The sequence below is a fragment of the Rhinopithecus roxellana genome, chromosome 4, assembly GCF_007565055.1.
Source record: "Rhinopithecus roxellana isolate Shanxi Qingling chromosome 4, ASM756505v1, whole genome shotgun sequence".
Taxonomy (NCBI): Eukaryota; Metazoa; Chordata; class Mammalia; order Primates; family Cercopithecidae; genus Rhinopithecus; species Rhinopithecus roxellana.
Genome location: NC_044552.1, coordinates 12,685,907 through 12,708,768, shown reverse-complemented (window position 1 = coordinate 12,708,768; position 22,862 = coordinate 12,685,907). Strand labels below are relative to the sequence as shown.

The 22,862-nt window shown below is 40.5% G+C and overlaps 2 protein-coding genes across 3 annotated transcripts in view; one reads left to right on the top strand and one right to left on the bottom strand.

Annotated features, from left to right (window-relative positions):
• The window catches only part of CAGE1 (cancer antigen 1), a 59,466-nt gene extending 49,200 nt beyond the window's left edge, over positions 1-10,266 (bottom strand). The window contains 4 exon segments of the mRNA XM_010381701.2: positions 6,795-6,882; positions 7,997-8,141; positions 8,143-8,212; positions 10,254-10,266. Coding sequence (XP_010380003.2) covers positions 6,795-6,882; positions 7,997-8,141; positions 8,143-8,212; positions 10,254-10,266 — 316 coding nt within the window.
• A 131-nt stretch (positions 10,267-10,397) lies between these two features.
• The window catches only part of RIOK1 (RIO kinase 1), a 29,352-nt gene continuing 16,887 nt past the window's right edge, over positions 10,398-22,862 (top strand). The window contains exons 1-6 of one of the 2 annotated variants that reach the window (XM_010381699.2): positions 10,398-11,063; positions 14,111-14,312; positions 16,072-16,162; positions 17,723-17,792; positions 19,692-19,734; positions 21,972-22,064. In XM_010381699.2, the coding sequence (XP_010380001.1) occupies positions 10,993-11,063; positions 14,111-14,312; positions 16,072-16,162; positions 17,723-17,792; positions 19,692-19,734; positions 21,972-22,064 (570 nt within the window). In that variant the 5' untranslated portion in view covers positions 10,398-10,992. The remainder of the gene's footprint in view (positions 11,064-14,110; positions 14,313-16,071; positions 16,163-17,722; positions 17,793-19,691; positions 19,735-21,971; positions 22,065-22,862) is intronic. The other variant, XM_010381700.2, reaches the window with a different exon arrangement.

Sequence of the window (22,862 nt, the reverse complement as noted above, 5' to 3'; positions counted from 1 at the left end):
TACAATAAATTTCAAGATATCTTCAAAATTATTTTGTTGTACTGTAATTTTAAGATGTTTTAAATTATAAAATGTTTCAAAAGGACAGGGATAGTATAATAGAAAACACATATAAACTTGCTTAATCTCACAAAAATCCCTTGATGTCAGTACTGTTATTATCCCTATTTTTTTTTTTTTTTTTTTTTTTTTTTTTGAGACGGAGTCTCACTCTGTCACCCAGGCTGGAGTGCAGTGGCGCGATCTCCCCTCACTGCAAGCTCCGCCTCCCGGGTTCACGCCATTCTCCTGCCTCAGCCTCCTGTGTAGCTGGGACTACAGGCACCCGCCACCATGCCCGGCTAATTTTTGTATTTTTAGTAGAGACGGGGTTTCACCGTGTTAGTCAGGATGGTCTTGATCTCCTGACCTCGTGATCCGCCCATCTCGGCCTCCCAAAGTGCTGGGATTACAGGCGTGAGCCACCGCGCCCGGCCTATTATCCCTATTTTAAAGATAAGGAAACTGAAGTATAAGAGATGTTAAAGTCACTTGTCTAAGGTCACAGACCTGCTAAGCAGTGCTGCTGAGATTCTAGACTACTACTTCTAAATGCTATGCTGTACTATTTTTCAATATGACGAATTATGCAGGTGCAATGTTTTTTAAAATCAGAAGCAAAAAAGAATCAACATAATCATTATCAACATAATCATTCCCAAATAATAAAGTTCCCAGATTTACTCATTTTGTGACACCCTTAATGTCTTAGTACTTTTTTTCACAGTACCTCTGGACCAAAGGAATATTTAAGTTCCATTTAGTAAATAATTAAGTTCAAACTAGTATTTGTCCTAAGTTATTAGCTGTTTGAAAATACACATAAACTAAAAGAAAAATATAATATTTTATTCTTAAACAACCACACTTTACTACTTGGATGTACACTGTGAGGCATCGTACAGCACCTCAAACTGTGGAATCAGATTGGAGACCACCACTCTCACTTCCTATTCCACAATGATTTTCATGCAGGACTTGCTTTTTATTATAGCAACCTCCAAAAACCTACCTTTACAAATAAGACATCATAGGAAGGACTATAGTATGGGTTTATAGTAAAAACTACAGCTAACAGATTGTGGGGGTCTGATAGATGTCCAGTGTCACTGTTTCCCTCAAACTCCAAAATACCCTGCAACACTTCAGGTGAATGATTAATATATAGTATTGTTTTATGTGCTTTTATATTTTACATAAATACCATATCACTATATCTACATCCATATAAAAGTCTTGGACGCAATGGTTTATACCTGTAATCCTAGCACTTTGGGAGGCTGAGGTGGGTGGATCACCTGAGGTCAGGAGTTTGAGATCAGCCTGGCCAACATGGTGAAACCCCATCTCTACTAAAAATACAAAAAGTAGTGGGGTGTGGTGGTGCACGCCTGTAATCCCAGCTACTCAGGAGGCTCAGGCAGGAGAACCACTTGAACCTGGGTGACGGAGGTTGCATTAAGCTGAGATCATGTCACTGCACTCCAGCCTGGGTGACAGTGCAAGACTCCATCTCAAAAAAAAAAAAAAAGTCTTTATTTCACACAAAATTTTGCTTTCAAAGCTTAGCCATATAAATACATATATGTAGTTCATTATACTGAAAGATTACGCTTTATTCCTTTCTTGTTGGCTATTTAAGTTGCTTCTAATTTTGCCCTTAAAAATAGCATTGCAGTGAACATGTTTCCTTCTATGCCAATGTAAAAATTTTTGTCTAGGCTCTGAGGATACACCTCGAAGTGAAATTGCTGTATTATAGAAAATACATATCTTCAACTTTACTAGATATTGCAAAGTTACTCTCCAAAGTGTTTGTACCAACTTATGCTTCTACCAGTAGCCTCAGGGTTCCTTTGCTCTACGCATCCCTCCAAAACATGTCAAATTCATATGTATGAAATGGTATTTTACTGTGATCTTCTTAATGTACATCCTTTCATGTATTTAATGGTCTTACATGTTTCGTTTCCTTTTCTGTGATCTGCTTGTTGTATACTGTTATGGGCTCAATTGTGTGCCCCTAAAATTCATATGCTGAAGCTCTAACCCCCAATACCTTAAAATATGACTCTTACTTGTAGATATGGCCTTTAAAAAAGTAATTGAGCTTAAAAGAGGTCACAAGGGTAGGCCCTAATCCAGTATGACCAACGTCCTTGTAAGAGGAGGAAGAGACAACAGGAAGGCGTACACACAAAGACAAAAGGTCATGTGAGACACCGCAAGAAGCTGGCCATCTGCAAGCCACGGAGAGAGGCCTCAGGAGAAAGCAACCGTGCTGGCACCTTGATCTTGGACTGCCAGCCTCTAAGAATGAGAAAATTAATTTCTGTTGTTTACACAACCCAGTTTGTGGTGTTTTGTTATGGCAGCCCTAGCAAACTACTAATACATATACTTTCCCTGTTTTTCTATTATGTGATTTTTTTTTTTTTTTTTTTGAGACAGAGTCTCTGTCACCCAGGCAGGAGTGCTGTGGCACGATCTCGGCTCATCGCGACCTCAACCTCCTGGGTTCAAGCGATCCTCATGCCTCAGCCTCTCAAGTAGCTAGGATTAGAAGCATGCACCATCATGCCCAGCTAATTTTTTTATTTTTATTTTATGGGATTCCACCATGTTTGCCAGGCTGGTCTTGAACTCCTGACCTCATGTGATCTGCCCACCTCGGCCTCCCGAAGTGCTGGGATTACATGTGTGAGCCACCATGGCTGGCCTGAGTTATGTGACTTTTTCTTTTTTTTTTTTTTTTGAGACAGAGTCTCGCTCTGTCACCCAGGCTGGAGTGCAGTGGCGCTATCTCGGCTCACTGCAAGCTCTGCCTCCTGGGTTCATGCCATTCTCCTTTCTCAGCCTCCCGAGTAGCTGGGACTACAGGTGCCCACCACCACACGCGGCTAATTTTTGTATTTTTAGTAGAGACAGGGTTTCACCGTGTTAGCCAGGATGGTCTTGATCTCCTGATCTCATGATCCGCCCATCGTGGCCTCCCAAAGTGCTGGGATTACAGGTGTGAGCCACCGCGCCCAGCTGTTATGTGCCTTTTTCTAAGTGACTTGTAGTTTAGATACCAAATCTTTTGTCAATTATATATATTGCATGTATCTTCAGTCCATGGTTTTACTTTATTATACTTTGGCCATACAGACGTTTTCTTAATGTAGTCAATGCATCGACTATGGATTGCAATTCTCATGTCTTTTTTTGTGAGACGGAGTCTCACTCTATCACCCAGGTTGAAGTCAGTGGCGCAATCTCAGTTCACTGCAAACTTCGCCTCCCGGATTCAAGCAATTCTCCTGTTTCACCCTTCCGAGTAGCTGGGACTACTGGCACGTGCACTATGCCCAGCTAATTTTTGTATTTTTAGTAGAAGCGGGGTTTCACCATATTGGCCAGGCTGGGTTTGAACTCCTGACCTCCTGATCCGCTTGCCTCAGCCTCCCAGAGTGCTGGGATTACAGGCATAAGCTACTGTGCCTCACTCTGCATTTATCGTGTCTCAAGAAATCTTAGGCTGAGCGTGGTGGCTCATGCCTGTAATCCCAGCACCTTGGGAGGCCGGGGCGGGTGGATCACAAGGTCAGGGGTTCAAGACCAGCCTGGCCAACATGGTGAAACCCTGTTTCTACAAAAATACAAAACAAAAATTAGCCAGACATAGTGGCAGGCGCCTGTAGTCTCATTACTCAGGAGGCTGAGGCAGGAGAATAGTTTGAACCCGGAAGGTGGAGGTTGCAGTGAGCCGAGATCCCTCCACTGTACTCCAGCCTGGGTGACAGAGCAAGACCCCATCTCAAAAAAGAAAAAGAAAAAGAAATCTTTTCTGTTGTCATAAAGGCATTTGATATGGTTTGGCTCTGTGTTCCCATCCAAATCGCATCTCCAATTGTAATCCCCATGTATTGAGGGAGGGACCTGGTGGGAGGCAATTAAATCATGGGGACGGTTTTCCCCATGCCGTTCTTGTGATAGTGAGTTCTCACAAGATCTGATGGTTTTAAAGTGTTTGGCAGTTCCCCTACCCCTCCTGTCATCATTTAAGACGTGCCTTGCTTCCTGTTTGTCTTCTGCCGTGATTCTGTTTCCTGAGGCCTCCCAAGGCATGTGGAACTGTGATCCAATTAAACTTCTTTTCTTTATAAATTACCCAGTCTTGGGTAGTTCTTTACGGCAGGGTGAAAACAGACTAATACAGCATTTTCTACACTTCTTTTATAAGTTAGAACTTTGCAGTTCACATGTAGGTCTTTATCCACATGGACTTTATTCTGTATTTGGTGTGAGGTTAAGGTTCTAATCATTTCCTACATTGAGAGAGCCAACTGTTCCAGCACAACCAAATGAACTCCCCCACTGGTTTATAATGACACCTCTATCAAATACCACGTGTCCTCATACATAAATGGGTCTACTTTGTCTTTTATTTATTCCAGTGGTTTGTTACCCTTCTGCCTATAATACATCATTATCATTATAATTACTATAACTAATAACTCTTGTAATCTAGCAGGATAAGTCTCCACATTCTTTTTCAAAATTGTATTGGGTATTTTTTTTAACTTTTTGACTTCTGAATGGGAATGTTAGGATTAAGGTAGGATACACGAAATTGCATTAATTAATAGACTTCAGGAAAACTGACATCTTTACAATCTGAACATGAAACATTTAATTATTTATTATGGCCTCCAGGAAAGTTTTATAATATTTTTTAATGGAAATCTTACACTTTTTGTTAGATTTATTCTTAGGTACCTTAGTTTGTGCTGCTACTGATAATAGTAAGTTTTTATGAATTACTGTTTTACATCTGTTGTTGCTAGTACATTGGAATGCTATTGGTTTTTTAATATTAATTTTATATCTAGCTTTCTTCTAAACTTTATTAGTTTTAATAGCTCATCTGTAGGTGCTTATGACTTTTCTATATAGAAAAGTACATATGTGCAAATAATGATAATTACTTCATTACTTCTCTTCCTTTCTAATTCTTATAGCACTTATTTTTCTTTCTTTCTTTTTTTTTTTTTTTTTTGAGACGGGGTCTTGCTCTGTCGCCCAGGCTGGAGTGCAGTGGCGCCATCTTGGCTCACTGCAAACTCTGCCTCCTGGGTTCACGCCATTCTCCTGCCTCAGCCTCCCTAGTAGCTGGGACTACAGACCACCATGCTCAGCTAATTTTTTGTATTTTTAGTAGAGACAGGGTTTCACCACGTTAGTCAGGATGGTCTCGATCTCCTGACCTCGTGATCCGCCCGCCTCGGCAGTACTTATATTTCTTATACCTGCATGTGTTAAATTCCATAATTTCAATAAGCCTTGTCAAACCTTTTCATTTTAGCATTACTTACAAGTATTAAAAATAAAGACATTTGTATACAGCATTTAGATTTGCTTTAATAAACATGATCAATGTAGGGCCCGGTGTGGTGGCTCACACCTGTAATCCCAACACTTTGGGACACCGAGGCAGGAGACTCGCTTGAGCCCAGGAATTTGAGACCAGCCTGGGTAGCATAGTGAGATCCATTTCAAAAACAAAACCAAAAACATGATCAAAGTATCTCATTATATGATTAATTAAATCCTAAATAGCTTTCATGTATCAATTTAGGATTAGAATAACAGATTTGGGGTTACATAAACACACAGTTCTCTTTTTTTTTTTTTTTTTTTTTTTTTTTTTTTTTTTTTTTTTTTGAGAGAGGGTCTCACTGTGGTTGTCCATGCTGCAGTACAGTGGCGTGATCTCAGCTCACTGCAGTCTCAGCCTCCTGGGCTCAGGTAATTCTCCCATCTAGGCCTCCAAAGTGGCTAGGACTACGATGCCTGGCTAAGTTTTTGTATTTTTAGTACAGGTGGGGTCATGTTGCCCAATCTGATCTCAAACTAGTGAACTCAAGCAATCCTTCTGCCTTGATCCCCCAAAGAGCTGGGATTACAGGTATGAGCCACTGTACCTGTTGCTTTTTGTTTTGTTTTGTTTGAGACGGAGTTTCGTTCTTGTTGCCCAGGCTGGAGCGCAATGGTGCAATCTCAGCTCACTGCAACCTCCACCTCCTGGGTTCAAGGGAGTCTCCTGCATCAGCCTCCCGAGTAGTTGGGATTACAGGCATGCACCACTATGCCCAGCTAATTTTGTATTTTTAGTAGAGACGGGGTTTCTCCATGTTGGTCAGGCTGGTCTTGAACTCCCGACCTCAGGTGATCCACTTGCCTAGGCCTCCCAAAGTGCTGGGATTACAGGCATGAGCCACTGTGCCTGGCCCTTTTTTCTTTTTTTTCTTAAGAGACAGGTTCTCCTTCTGTTGCCCACTGGAGTGCAATGATATGATAATAGCTCATAACAGCCGTGGACTTCCTGGCTCAAGCAATCCTCCCACCTTGGCCTTCCAAAGCACTGGGATTATAGGTATGATCTACCACAGTCAACCTCAATACACATTTAAAGATACTTGTATAGTAGAAAATTTTTGTGTCTGAGACTGGGACTTGATCACGGCTCATTCATTTAAAGCTACACAATCCTGGGCAAGTTACTCTCTGAGTCTTATTTTCCTTATCTGTAAAATGAAGGTAAAAACAGCCATTATTTCAATTTTTTTAAATCCTTATTTCAATAAGATTGTGGATTAAGTGTGATGATATATACAAAGTGCTTAGCACAATACCTGGCTATTGTTATTATCACAGAACACAAAAAAAAAATGTTTCTCTCTTTTGCAAATTGCTAACAAGTAGATACTTGCCATTTAACAAATTGTCTAGTGTGCCATAAGCATCTTCACCAAGTGTGGATTCATACTCATTTTCCCTTTCAAAATTCTTTATTTCATTCTGTATTAATAAAAAAGGCATTAATACTTCAAGCAAACATCATAAGCTTCTTCTAAAGGTATTTGCACATTGTTATGTAATTCTGCTATTAGAATATTTCATTACCCAGGTAGAATGTGCTTTCTAGTATCTTTCCCCAGCATATATTTGGCTCCCTTTTAGTAAAACTATGCTAACAGAGTCCCAATATTAAATAACAAAAGCTTGCTATTTTAATATTTTGGTTTTTTGGTAAGTCAAATCATATGACTATAAACTTAGGGATACATGATAGCATATTTATATATTGATAATTCTTTGACGTTTATTAAATCTAGTCTAAACAGCATTAAGATGGTTGTTATTCTAGTCTTTCAACACTGAAGATATATGAAACAGGCATATATCTGTGATGTATTTTTATGAATTCCTGTTTAGAGGAATCAGATGTCACTGACTATCAAATGTTTAGAACAACATTCATGAAGATATTGGGACATTACAATCTTTTATTTTGTAATAAAGGGAGCTAGGCATTTTCATGAAGACAGGAAAGTTGTCATTTACATGCAGGGTGCTGTCAATGACATTATGAATGACAACTGATTTGCATACTGACATTAAGTGGAAGATGCATTAGACGACAAGTCAGGTTCCTTGGGCTCTTGTCCTGCCTCTGTGCCTGAATTGTTGTGGTCATGTCCCCTGGCTGCACTCCTGGGACTTCATGAGGCCAGAAAGGATCAGTTTTAACGCTGTGTAAAAATGTACCTTGCTCTCTCGCCCAGGCTGGAGTGCAGTGGCGTGATCTTGGCTCACTGTAACCTCCACCTCCCGGGTTCAAGTGATTCTCCTGTCTCAGCCTCCAGAGTAACCGGGATTACAGGTGTTCGCTTCCATGCCTGGCTAATTTTTATAGTTTTAGCAGAGATGGGGTCTCACCATGTTGCCCAGGCTGGTCAAAATGTATCTTACGCTAGTGAAACTGGGAAAACCATACCCTGTATTCCCTTCCTTTCTGTGTCCACTTAAGATTGTTTTATTGTTCCTTATATTTTTGAAGAAATTTTCATATGGAAGACAATGTGAATTCTGAATACATCTGAGCCTCCCGGAACTTATAAGCAATGCACACCTGAGGCAAGTCACAAGTGGTACTGGTGGTTTCCATACAGATGGGAGAATCTGAAAGCATTATGCCTTGAGAAAGATTGCTGACATTCATGGTATCCGATTCTGACATGCTTTCTACTTTTTTATGAGAAGTATCCACTTCAAAACACAGGATCTGAAGGTGATGGCCAAAATATGTGATAGTCCTTGCTCATAACTGTTGAATAATGGAAGGCTTCTTTAAAAAAAAAAAATTGGGTCTATTAGTAGGTGCAAACCAAAAGCTTTTTCCCTATTCCTCTTCTCATTAAGTAGCAAAGTTCACTGCCCTTGTTTGAAATGTCATATGTCAAGTTATTAGAAAAATTAAAAATTTTAGTCTACCATAATTTGATATAGTAGTAAATACTGATTTGGAGAAAAACAAATAGTATTGGCTACTATCCAATAATTCCCTAGGCGGCTTTGGACCTAGAAGGCAAAGGGATCGCTATGTTATTTAATCAAAGGATATTTACAAAATATTATCAGAGACCTATTAGTTTCCACAAAATGCTGGATTTCTATTTACTTGATACCTGTCACTTGAACACCTCACTACCAAGTCAAATACAGCATTGTAACTCAGTTTTCCCTCCTCACTTTCCTATACTGCGCCTATTCCCTCAGGTACCTGTGTTTGCAAATTGGAGTTGTCGTGGCATCCCTCTACCTCATCATCCATGGCTATTCAGATACCAAGTCTCATCCATGTCTCCTTTAAAAAAGGCTTTCAGGGCCAGGTGTGGTGGCTCACGCCTGTAATCCCAGTACTTTGGGAGACCAAGGCGGGCGGATCACAAGGTCAGGAGATCGAGACCATCCTGGCTAACCCCGTCTCTACTAAAAATACAAAAAATTAGCTGGGCATGGTAGCAGGCGCCTGTAGTCCCAGATACTCAGGAGGCTGAGGCAGGAGAATGGTGTGAACCCGGGAGGCGGAGCTTGCAGTGAGTCGAGATGAAGCCAGTGCACTCCAGCCTGGGTGACAGAGCGAGACTCCGTCTCAAAAAAAGAAAAAAGTCTTTCAGTAACCTGTGCTTTCTTTCCATCCCGTGTTGCCACACTGGTCCACATTCTCCTGACTTCCTCAGGCCTGTCCGGGGCTGAGTGGAAAGGATGGCCACTCACATTGAGTCTATAAATTCTTCTTGTCCTTCCATGCCATCCATAGCCTGGAGTGACATTACCTACCCAGTACTCCCCTGCTCTACTCAGATCAGGCTCATTTCCCTGCAAACAGATAATGTTCCTTACGAATTAAGCTTCAGTCATCTGCCCTGGCACGTGCTTCTCTCCTAAAACCTTCCGGTCTACCCATTTATCTATTTTCAAAATTTCTACAATGTCTTCAGCCTCTAAATCTCTATCTTACAATTCAGTACTTGGTGATTTCGTTTACTGTTTTAGAGCTTCACCATTGTTTCAAGGGTATTAGTGTTTGTATTTACAGATCATAAATGTCTTAAGAGGAGTAGACTTAGGGCTTTCCAATATCCCCTACTGCAAATGGACTGGTGCTGTCTACACAGCAAACATTGATTGAATAAAACCTGCATTCTAATGATTTATTTCTATCAAGCTCTCTCAATTTATAGTCATTACTCATCTGCCTGGATTCTTTTATTGAATGTCTGAATGAATAGTTTATTGAAAATCAGTTGTTTTCAAAACTATGCATCACTCGGTAAAAGACATAAAAGTAAGCCAAGCAGACTAGTCAGGATCAGTGAAAGGCCCAACTTCATGCTCACCTTTCCCTTGTCTTTCAAATAATGCCACCTGGATTGTGGTGAGATCTGAAAAATTCTTGCTTTGTTTTCTCAATGCAAAAAAGCGCAAAGGACTTGTTTCTTAAGTTTTCTTGTTTGTGAACCCAGCACTTCCGATTACATTTCTACAACTTTGTTCATCCCTCATATGGCACTGCACAATCTGCCAGTTTCCCTTTTTAATTTAAAGTTAGGCTATTTTTTCCATCTTTCATTTGTCCTTACAGGTTTATGTTGGATTTTTAACATATTTATCAAATGTTTGAATAGATGTTCCAGACATTCTAAAGCTGTTTTAGGATAGGAGTTAAAAGAGGTGTCACGGGCGTCACTGGCAAAAACTATAATTTTGTTTAAAAGCTTTTTCAGTTGTACGACAAACTTTACCTTTTTAAAAAGCACTTATCTCATTCATTTTTCACCTCAAAACGAGACACCAAACTTTTTAAGACACAAAAGTGTGCTCACTTCCAGGATCCATAGAGTTTCTTGGACCCACGCTACGGACCTGGCGCTCCCTCCCTCTGCACCGGGTTTTGTGGGAGGGAGAACGCTTTTCAACCTCCTCCACCGAGGACTCTCACAAACTCGCAATGGAGCTCCCGGAGTGCTGGAACGCCCCTGTGTGACGTCCGCCCGCGCCGGGGGATCTCCGCGGGGACTGGCGCAGCCCGCAAGGCCCGAACCACTGTGGGTGCCGCGGGGAACGGCCTCGAGTCTGTCTTCCCAAAGAGTGGTGAAGTTAGGACGGTACGACCCCCTAGGCCGAACAGCCTGTGGGCTAGCTGGCGCCTCCTGCCGCAGTAAACACAAAGTAGGGAAAAGAAACGAAAACTCGGAGAAGAAACGGCCAGCACGGGCCTCGCCGGGCCAGCTACTCAACACGCCTGCCCGAGAGCACGGAACACCCACAAGCCCATACAGCCCGCCATTCAGAGCGAGCTCCGGACTCTCAGCCCGGCGCAGGGGCAGGACTTCCGCTAAAGCCAGACTTCCGGGCGAGGCGGCGCTGGGCTTCCGGTTGGGGTGGCAGGGTGGTGGATCTGTTGGTCCCGTTTTCCCGTAGCACGTGGTGGCCACTGTTGGCTTCTGAATGCTTTGCAAGGCGGAGATCCACGCCGAGGCCGTTGGATCGGCCGTGGGTACATCCGTCTGAGTCGTTCCTGTCCCAGCGCAGAGCGGCGGCCTCCGGCGGCGCCCTCCAGCCATGGACTACCGGCGTTTTCTTATGAGCCGGGTGGTCCCCGGGCAGTTCGACGACGCGGACTCCTCTGACAGGTAGGCGGCTGTACGGTGTGCCCTGGCTCTGGTTACTGCTCTCACCTTGTCCGCCCCCTTGGGGCGTGGATTCTTGTTTGTAGTTTAGAGGGAGACTAGTGGTTCATCACTCAGCGTCTCTCTTGACAACCTTTGCCTGTTTCTGCATCCCAGCCGGGTCTTTCTCGCAGTTCAAGCGGCAGTTAGTGAAAGCCGCTTGTCAAGGGAGTCTGCGGTTTTCAGGTCAGTTAGCGTAACTGGAAGGCAGAGTTGGGGATAGCGATTAGGAAACATGGGTTTTTGCGCTTTAACCACATTTAGCGTTCAACAAATACTAAGCACTTAATATGTACCACGTTCTGTCCTGGGCACTGGAGATGATGATGAACAAGACGAACCAGCTTCCTGCGCTGTCATGGAACTTTACCTTCTACGTGAAAGAGAGGGCATACCATTTAAAAACCAAATAATGATGTAGACTATGCAAATCGTTTAATATACCAAGTGCTGACTGAATGGGTAGGGAAAGGTTAAGTCCAGATTTGAATGACAAGGAGCTAATCTTGGCAAGAACAGAGGGAACAGCATTTCACACAGAAGGGACAGCAAGAGCAAAGGCCCCGAGGCCAGAGTGCCTAGAGCACAGTGGAGGTAGTTGAGAAGATTGGTAGGGTGATGATAGAGAAGTAAGAAGGGGGGCCAGATCATGGAGACCCTTACAAGTGATGACGAAAAGTTCAGATATTAATCTGGGTCTTACGGAAAGCCATAGGAGGGATTTTAGCAGAAGAATGACATTATTTAGTGATTTAAAGGAATCATTCTTCTATGTAGATGATGTTCATGGAGCGTGGGAGTGGAACAGAGAGACCAGTTTAAAAGTAATAAGGTAATCAGATTCAAAGATGGTGGGGACTAGAGCTCAGATCCTGAAGATACGTCTTGGAGGTAGAAGTGGCAGGGTTTGTTGGTAGATTGGACGTGGGGTCTGGGGAAAGAGGAATGAAGGATAACTCCTGCCTAAAAGCAAAATGAAACATATTGGAGTTATTTTGGAATTCCAAGAAAACAGTTTGTACTTTATGTTTACAGTCAGGATTCATTACATGTAGATTTTATTAATTATTGGGGATGTTTTAAATAAATATATGTATGGTAACTGCTTTCTGTGTGTCAGATCTAGTCTTAGGTGGTAGGGAGGCATTGGTAAACACCCTCCTGAATGACACAGAGCTTGCACCCTAGCAGGGGATACCGATATTATTAAATAATTAGACTATTTGTATTCGAATTGGGTAAGTAGTGCAAAGGAGAAGTGGGTGAAAAATAGGGAAGACTTCCTTGAACAAGTGATAGTGAGCTGATACCTGATGGATGAGTGGGGGTTAGCCAGAGAAAGAGGAAGGGCATTCTGGTTTTATAGTTACAGAGAAGTGTACAAAAAGCCTTAGGGAAGAAGTTAAGCAGCAGAAGAAACACAGCCAGCACAGCTGGTGGGTAGTTAATGGTAATGAGAGGGCACTAATTTACCATCCACCCCAGGGTATTGTAAGGATACACCAGTGATTTTCCATCAGGGAACATGTTGCCATCCCAACTTCTACCCAGGGGACTTTTGGCAATTTCTGGAGACGTTTTTATTTGTCACAACTGGGGGTGGTGGTGCATTAGTGGCATCTGGTAGGTAGAGGCCAGAGAGATGCTGCTAAACATCTTACAATGCAGAAGACACTCCCCCACAATGAAGAGCTATCTGGCAAAGTTATAACTTTAATATGCCACTCTAGGCAATTATATATCAATCTATGGAGCATATGTGTGAAGTCCTGGTAAATAGCAAGTGTTTGATGATTATCTGTTCTCTCCCTCCACATGTCCATGGGGAGCCCTCAGCCATGGCTAATTAATAAATTGGATTAATAATCTGACTTTACTTAAAGTTATGTATGTTTTTCAGGTGGTATCTCATATTACCAGCTGCTTTTTATGGTTTCTGTCCTTATTCTGTACGTGAGAGGTAAAAACTGAATTTGGCCTCTGTTGAATTTGGCCTGCAGATATGTTTTGTTGGTATGCACAGTTATTTGTAAAAATTGACTATGCCAATGAAGGGATAGATTTTACACAGAAATCCAGACTTATAGCTTCTCTTGAAAAATTAAGATCTGGTAACACTAGGCCTGAATTCTAATATGGCAAAAAAGAAAAAAAAACAAAAACAAAAAGCCCTTACTAGTTGTGCTCCCTTTACCTTGGATCTCTTCTCCCAGTTTGCCAGTCCCCGCTTCTATCATGCAGCCTGCCTCACTCATTTGTAGTGCCTGGCCCCTGTATTCACCATTTCTTCCCATCGTGAACAGGGTTGATTTGGATTTCTTTGTGGGACACAAATCTTGATGTAACTTTCTTTTGTTGCAAAGTGTTATCGAGTTCAAAGTAAGGCTGCCTTAGCCTTATTCCCAAATTTTTTGTCAGAAAGCTTTTTTTTTTTTTTTAATTACAATTTTTTTTTAGAGACAGGGTTGCCCAAGCTGGAGTACAGTGGCACAATCATGGCTCACTGCAGCCGTGAACCCCTGGGCTCAAGCAATCCTATGGCCTCAGCCTCCCAAGTAGCTGGGATCAAAGGTATGAGCCATTGCACCAGCCTTTTTTGCCCCTCTCTCTTTTTTCTTCTTTTACAGAAAGATTTTCCTCTCTCTCTGAAAGCAGCTCTGTGAATCATTTTCCTAGAGTCAAGTCTGGTATACTGGTCTGAGTTGTGTGTTCAACAGAGAAGATAACAATGTAATTTCTAAGTTCACCAAAGCAGAAGCAGATTTAACACTTGATGTGCTTCTTCAATAGTAGGATTTGGGCATGGAGAATGAGCAAACAACTGCAACAGAACTGGAAAACAGGAGAACATGGTTTTAGGGAGATGGAGCTTATCAGAAGGTGTATTGTATATAAATATATAATCTATTTTAGATTTATCAATATTTTAATATCTGACATCATAAATATGTGAGATCAGTTAGGGTATGTGGAAATATTGTTATGAAATAATAAAACATTGTTATTTCTAGTGAAAACAGAGACTTGAAGACAGTCAAAGAGAAGGATGACATTCTGTTTGAAAACCTTCAAGACAATGTGAATGAGAATGGTGAAGGTGAAATAGAAGATGAGGAGGAGCAGGGTTATGATGATGATGACGGTTGGGACTGGGATGAAGGAGTTGGAAAATTCACTAAGGGTTATGTCTGGAATGGAGGAAGCAACCCGCAGGTATTTTATAAAGGATCCTGCACATCTTTATGTAGTCTGCTTAGGTCTTCTTTTTTAAAAGGCTGTTTTGTGATTCTGAAATTGAATAACTAAAAGCTTTTCTTCATGTTATGCTGTCCTGTAGCCTCAGCCTTTACTGGTTTTCACTTTTCATCCTTTTTACATTTCTGTTAATTTCCTGGGTGTGGATTCGTTCCAAAATCTGTAAATTTAAGAAGAGTTATTTAAGGTTTCATAAGACTGTGAGCTTAAAATCTTCATGGGAAAGGGCACGAATTGGCAGTTTACTACAAATAGTTAAGAAACATGGTAAAAAAAAGTTCAGCCTCATTAGTAACTAAAGAAATGCGGATTAAATTTGTAGAGATGCCATTTTTTCACCTATGAAACTGTTAAAGACAAAACCTATCATTGATGGTCGAGTAAATAGGTACACTTACTTGTAGGATAAGCTGGTATGTGATAAAAACTTTTAAAGCTTCAAAATACTTTGACTTAGCAATTCTGTGAGTGTGCCAAGACTTAGTTACAAGAATGCTCCTCCAGGATTGTTTATGGTAGAGGAACGTTGGAAACAACCTTAAACTGGATTAAACCTGCTATGGGAATGATTCGCACAATGAGGCATTATACAGCCATAAAAGATGTTGTAATGGAAGACTGTATTAATGAGATAGGAATATGTTTATGATTATTTACCATGTACAAAAAACAAGTTACCAAACCACGTACAGCTGCTTCTCATACTGGAAGTACCAAGTGTGTTCAGAGTTTGTAAGGCCATAGGATTAACATGGTACATCTTCCTGGAGCATAAAGGTTAATCCAACAGTCTTCCTTTGACTATTGAAACAGCTGTATTGGCTGGGTGCAGTGGCTCACACCTATAATCCCAGCACTTTGGGAGGCCAAGTGGCGGGGATCACCTGAGGTCAGGAGTTTGAGACCAGTCTGGCCAACATGGTGAAACCCTGTCTCCACTAAAAACACAAAAATCAGCCAGGCATGGTGGCGGGCACCTGTAATCCCAGCTACTTGGGAGGCTGAGGGTGGAGAATCGCCTGAACCCAGGAGGCAGAGGTTGCAGTGAGCCAAGATCATGCCACGGCACTCCAGCCTGGGCAACAGAGTGAGACTCTGTCTCTAAAAAACAGCAACAATAAAATGGCTGTATCATGGACCAGAATGTATGCATTTTAAAATAACCACATTGTGAGTAACAAGAGATTTCACATTGTCGTATCGTCTTGTTTTGGTGACTCCCTTGTTGATTCGTAATGCAGCTTTGAGCAATTTCATTATTTAAGTTTGTGCATGGCACCAGTTTAAGTGCTAAGCCCCATACTTAATATTTCCCTCTCTTGAGACATTGGGCCCAAAATGAAATTCTGAACCAGCTTAATGTTGGTCTTAGCTCTTTATTATAAACTTTAGGGGTAAATGAACATTCTCAAATTTTAAGTCGTTAAACCAGTCAAATTAGAAAACTACATTTAATTTTAATCTGTTACTTACAATAAGAGGAATCATAGAGAAGTTTAAAAAATGGATTATGCAGACTCCTTTAGTCATTAATTTTAACCTGTTTCAAAAACTCTCTAAAAATTTTTTTGAGCCAATTTGATTGACTCTTACCTTTCCTTAAGATACTCCTCTAAGTATTGATGCTTTAGTAACTAATTATGAACTAAGGAAATGGGATGATGAATCTTAGGTTTGTATTTCAACTAGTGCCTTAGACTCTGGAATTCTCTTCTAGGCAAATCGACAGACCTCCGACAGCAGTTCAGCCAAAATGTCTACTCCAGCAGACAAGGTCTTACGGAAATTTGAGAATAAAATTAATTTAGGTGAGTTTGCAAAATACATCACTGGGCTAAGAGGACATTTTTCTAAAACCATGAAGTGTTGTATAATTTTATTAGATTAAGAAATGAAGGCTTACCATGGTGGCTCACGCCTGTAATCCCACCACTTTGGGAGGCTGAGGTGGGTGGATCACCTGAGGTCAGGAGTTTGAGACCAGCCTGACCAACATAGTGAAACCCTATCTCTACTAAAAATACAAAATTAGCTGGGCGTGGTGGCACATGCCTATAATCCCAGCTACTTGGGAGGCTGAGGCAGGAGAATCACTTGAACCTGGGAGGTGGAGGTTGAGATGAGCCAAGATGCGCCATTGCACTCCAGCCTGGACAATAAGAGCAAAACTCCATCTCAAAAAAAAAGAAAAGAAAAAAGAAATGAATGTATTCAAGTGTTACTGACTCAATAGTGTTTACAGAACATTAAAATCTTAGTAATTTAAAAACATAACCTTAGGAAAAGACTTAAATTTATGCTATTTTGGTTGTTCTCCCCTTGCCATAGGAATGTAATGTTACAAAAACCCATTTAAGTTGTTGTCTGTTCTGTTTCAGGTGTTTTTTTTGAGACAGGGTCTCACTCTGTCACCCAGGCTAGAGTGCAGTGGCACTATCTTGGCTCACTGCAACCTCGATTTCTGGGGTTCAGGCAGTCCTCCCACCTTAGCCTCCCAAGTAGCTAGGACTGCAGGTGCACACCACCACACCTGGCTAATTTCTGTGTTCTGTAGAGACGGGATTTCTCCATGTTGATCAGGCTGGTTTTGAACTCCTGAGCAGCTCAAGTGATCTGCCTGCCTCGGCTTCTCAAAGTGTTGGGATTACAGGTGTGAGCCACTGCACCCAGCCTGTTTGAGATTTTGTAATAGGGTTATCTCATAGTAGGATGTTAAAAATACTGGGGTATTGAATATAGTTACATTTTGTTTCACTAGAGGTTTTTTATGTAGGTGTTAATTATTTAGTGACCTGTTCAATGCCAGGCATCAGAATGTTGAGTTGAATCACCACCTCTTAGAAAATGCAAGAGAGGGTTGGAGGGAAGGAAGGAAGGCCATCTTTCTATTCTTGTGGATCTTCACTCTAAACCCAGCACAGTGTTTCATATAAGCTGTCAATACATGCTAAATTAATATAAGTGTTTTAGGGCCTTCTTTGCCTATCATAGACTTATAACTTGAAGTGAAACGAGTTTTTGGAATTAAACTTGAAATTCAGGAGTTATATTAGTCATGTGAAATACTAGCAAGTGCCTAAAATTTATTATGCAAATTAGCATTTTTGAAGAATTTCTGCATCTAGAATTCTGTGGCTCAAATATTACAGCTGTAGTGATGAAACTGACAGCACTTATCAAGGAAACACAGTTTAGTGCCTACTTTTAAAAACATGACATTGTTTTCATTACCAAACTGTATTTTGTCTACAATAAAATATTTAGAAAGTATAGAAAAGAAGGAAGGGGGAGAAATACCCAGTTCAGCAACTCTGTTAATGTCTTTTTGTCTTACGTATTGTTTACATTGTGGGTTTCTTGTATTTTAGATAAGCTAAATGTTACTGATTCTGTCATAAATAAAGTCACCGAAAAGTCTAGACAAAAGGAAGCAGATATGTAAGTAATATTTTAATAATAAGCATGGGTGATAGGGACTAGTCTAGATTAAGCAGCACCTTGATCATAATTCGTTTACAGAAGTTGTTCATTTGTATAATTAAACCAATCATTATTTTGGGGTGTGTGTGTGTGTGTTTTCCTTAGCTTAAATGAGGATAGCCTATGCCTTTGTGAATTAAAAATATTGATGAATCTTGGCTAGGTTTGGTGGCTCATGCCTGTAATCCCATCACTTCAGAAGGCCGAGCTGGGGGAATCACTTGAGGCCAGGAGTTTGAGACCAGCCTGGCCAACATGGTGAAACCATGTCTCTACAAAAATTAGTCAGACGTGATAGTGCACGCCTGTAATCCCAGCTGCTCGGGAGGCTGAGGCGTGAGAATCGCTTGAACCTGGGAGGTGGAGGTTGCATTGAGCCAAGATTGTGCCATTGCATTCCAGCATGGGCCACAGAGTGAGACTCCATCTCAAAAATAAATACATAAAATAAAAATTAATGAATTTTAAGAAATACATAGTAAAACTATAATCTCATGACATTTACAAATGTGTTCTCATGAGGGGAACGGTGTTTGTAGATTTCAGTTTAAACTAAAATGTGCAAAAATGTTCCCTTAAAATTTATTAAGAATTATTCTTTCCCATGAAGTATTTTTAAAAATTTAAGGGAAGACTATGAACTAATTATATAACTGAGAACTGTTTCTGTTTACACTTCTGTTCTCAAAGCCAATTGTTTAAGATCTGGCTCACTTCTCTTATATGCTACTAACTCTAAAGTATTAACACTATATTATAGAAAAAGACACTAAGATCATACAACTAACTGTGAGAATTGAACTTAAAAGCCAACTTTCTTCTGATTTATTGCTATGTCCAAGAGGTATCAGCTTTTTGAGATACACCATAGTCATTTGTTATTTCACTGGTGTCTGTTTGAATCTTTGTGTTTAAATCTTTATTAGTTTAGGTTAGTGTGCTAGGTGGAGTCACTCAGTGTATGAGCAGAAGCAAATCAGAGTCTGCATTTGAAGACTGTCTTGAAATGATTTTAAAAAACAAAAAAACTCTCGGGTGCAGTAGCTCACGCCTGTAATCCTAGCGCTTTGGGAGGCCGAGGTGGGCGGATCACAAGGTCAGGAGATCGAGACCATCCTGGCTAACAACGTGAAACCCCGTCTCTACTAAAAATATGAAAAATTAGCCGGGTGTGGTGGTGGGCGCCTGTAGTCCCAGCTGCTCGGGAGGCTGGGGCAGGAGAATGGCGTGAACCCGGGAGGCGGAGCTAGCAGCGAGCCAAGATTGCACCAGTGCACTTCAGCCTGGGCAACAGAGCAAGACTCCATCTCAAAACAAACAAACAAAAAAAAAAAACTTGTGTCTTCTTAGAAAATGACTCTAAAGAGAAAGCCTTGTAAATGGCTAACTCTATGTGGAGGCTGAGGCAGGAAGAATACTTGAGCCAAGGAGTCTTTGTCTAGCCTGGGCAACATAGTGAGATGCTGTCTCTTAAAAAAAAAGAAGACAAGACTTTAATTCGTGCTAATAGAATCATTAAAGATTTGAAGGACAGTATAGATATACTCAGTGTTTCCTCTTTTTCAGCATTGTTCACTTTACCCTGGCGGCTCTTTGATGCTTCTGAAATAGGAATAGATTTTTCTTTTTACTGCATACGTACTCCTTTTGCCAAAATACAGAATTGAATTTTGCATATTCAGGGGAAATGAAGAATGTTTCACTGAGTAGTGAAAAATATATAATCGTATCATAAAATCTGTTATTTAAAGAAACGACTTAGGAATTTTCATGAAATTATCTACATTTAGAAGCTTTTTATTTTGGCTTCTCACTGAATTTTGAATGTGTCAACTATATGTTTTTGTTTTTGGTTAGGTATCGCATCAAAGATAAGGCAGACAGAGCAACTGTAGAACAGGTACAATTTAAATGTGTTGCAAACTCTTTTTTTTAATTAGCATTTCTTTTCTCTTTGAATTGTGGTTGGCTTTTATCCTTTTTGCTTAATGCTAATGTTACCTAAAATTGGTCCTATATACAATTACTCCTTTTTATAGTTTTGAGTTTAGAGACATATATTTTGCTTTTATAGGACTATTGGATGAATTAGAGTCATAGTCCTTCAGTGGCCTTGCAGAGCCACCAAGCAATGCTTTCCCTTCTTGGAGAGATTCTCAGACCAGCAATCTTTTAGGAAAGGTCCGCAGGAATTTTGTGAGCTTTCCCAGAAGATAGGTAGGGTATCTGCCACAAAGCAGAAAGTGTGGGTGTAAAAGAGGGGCAGATCATGTCTTCAAATTTCCAATTAGGAATCCTTTGTTTAGAAATTATGCTTGTTTTATTCTTTCTATTCAAGAATGGGGAAAAATTGGCCCCTGATTTTCCCACATTCAGAAGAATGTGATTGAATATTAGCCTTGGCCCAGATTTTTGATGTGAAGAAAGTGATAAAAAGAGTCAAAACATTTGCCTCTGCCACCTACCACTCCTCTCCACCCCCAACCCCCGCCCCCATATACACAAACACATGTTCTGAATTCCACCATTAGACAGAAGCCGGGTCTGGGGTCTGTGTCTTCATTGTCCTCTAGTTTATTTTGTGATTTATTTCTGTAATTGAAAACAAAGTATGGTTCACCTCAGAAAAATGAGATAACCTTAAGTTTCAAAGACCCTGAATAAGTTTAGGGTTATTTTTGGCAGGACATTCTTTTTCTCTTTCAAAATTAATTTTGAATGATAGAGTACACAGCTTGAGTCTTCAGCTGTCTGTGTAAAATATATGCTTGTGTATACATTTATCATTTCTCTTTCCTTGTTTTGTTCTTAAGCCATTTAGTTTGTTACTTCTTCCTATGCCCCTTATTTGTCTGACTCCAGCTTTGCAGAAGCGCAGTTCTGTACCTAGAGGCCCATACTCAGCCAGCTGACTTCCCCTCTTTGCTTACCTGTGCAGTAGAGAAGGAATGGAAACTAGTGCCTTTTCATTCTTCTGTAGTTGCAACGGTTGTGATTTGGCTTTTAGTCCTGTAGTCTTTCCAGGTGGTTTTGTTTATATTAACCTTAGGTTTCTAGTGTGACCCCAGCCACTTCATTGAAGGTGGACCCTAAAGTATAGTTGAGTTTGGCTAGTTTATAATACTGTCTCACCCCATGGGGGCTAGAGGGCCTGCCTGCGCCACAAGGAGTTATTGGTTGGTATCCTTAGAAATTGCATACAAATATTTGGCTGCTCTAGTTTCAGAGATGAACAAGAACAGCCTTTAAATTCACTGCCTTCTGTTTGTTAGAGAAGGCTTTGAAATCCTTTTTACTCAAGATTGATTACTCTGGCTTGAAGGAGACTCTTGCAGTGATTTACTCATCTATAATGGCAGGGGTCTGCAGATTCTTAAAAGGGCCAGCTAGTAAATAGATGCCAGCATTGTGGCTCACATAGAATTTCTGCTTTTTGTTTTTTGTTTTTTTTTTTTTTCAAAGCAATCCTTTAAAAGTGTAAAACCCATTCTTAGCTTGCAGGCTAAGGAAAAACAAGCTGTGGCCTGATTTGGTCCCTGGGCCGGAGAATGCTGACCCTTGATTTAAAGCTGCCTGTCCATGGCAGTAGCCACTGGGCACTTGAGAAGTGGCTAGTGTGAATTGAATGTGCTGTAAATGCAAAAGATACACCGGAGTTTGCAGACTTACTGTCAGAAACAAGGACTATCTCACTGATGACTTTTTATATTGATACAGGTTGAAATGATAGTGTTTTAGATATTTTGAGTTAAATAAAATATATTAAGATAATTTCACCTGATTCTTTTTACTTTCAGTGTAGTGACTAGAACATGTAATACTGTTTATGTAGTTTGTGTTATATTTCTATAAGCTAATAGCCTAGAGTTCATTTCTGTTTCCCTTGGACTTGGTAGCCTTTGAATTCCATGACTAGATGAACCTGTTAGTTGGTTACCTTTGGTTCCTTTGGCCTTTACCTGACATTTTACTAATTAACAATTAGAGTGAAAAAAAGCACCAAATAGTGACTCTCATTTAGTTAACCAGGATAGCATAATACAGTTAAGCTCTGCTGTTTATTAATTGTCACAGGTTTTAATGTGGAAAATTTGGTACTGTCTTTCGGAGCTTTTTAATTTTTGCATTTCTTTTTAGGTGTTGGATCCCAGAACAAGAATGATTTTATTCAAGATGTTGACTAGAGGAATCATAACAGAGATAAATGGCTGCATTAGCACAGGAAAAGAAGTGAGCTCTTCTTTGGATGATTGAATATTTAGTTTTCTTGTTTCAGATACCAAATGAAACTATGGCACTTAGTACTACATTATGCCTTTAAGAAGAAAGAAAAACAAAGTCATACACATTAATATTTATGGTTAGAGAGGAAATTGTACATGTAACTATGCCCTTTCACTACCACTGCTGCATTGTATCATGGAGCCTAACTAGTTGTGCCCAGTAGTAAGGGAGATGGTCAGATTATTACAGGCTTGAGTTCTAATAAAATAAATTACTCATGGGGCCAGGGGTTTATGGTTATGTTTCTATGAGTCAGCAAGTCTTATTTTTTTTCTTTGCATATGGATATACTGCCTTCTGTTTGTTAGAGAAGACTTTGAAATCCTTTTGACTCAAAATTGAGTACTCTGGCTTGAAGGAAACTCTTACTGTGGTTTACTCATCTATAATGGCAGGGGTCTGCAGACGCTTGAAAGTGTAAAACCCATTCTGCTGGAAGCAATTCTCAGTAAAATTCAACTTATAAATCACTGGATTTAAAATTTTTTTTTAAACACAGCCTTAACAGAGTCTTTTTTTTTATTTTTTGAGACAGTCTCCCAGGCTAGAGTGTAGTGGCATGTTCTCAGCTCACTGCAACCTCTGCCTCTCAGGTACAAGCAATTTTCCTGCCTCAGCCTCCCGAGTAGCTGGGACTACCGGCATGCACCACCACATCCAGCTAATTTTTGTATTTGTAGTAGAGACAGGGTTTTGCCATGTTGACCAGGCTGGTCTCAAATTTTTGGCCTGAAAATTTCACCC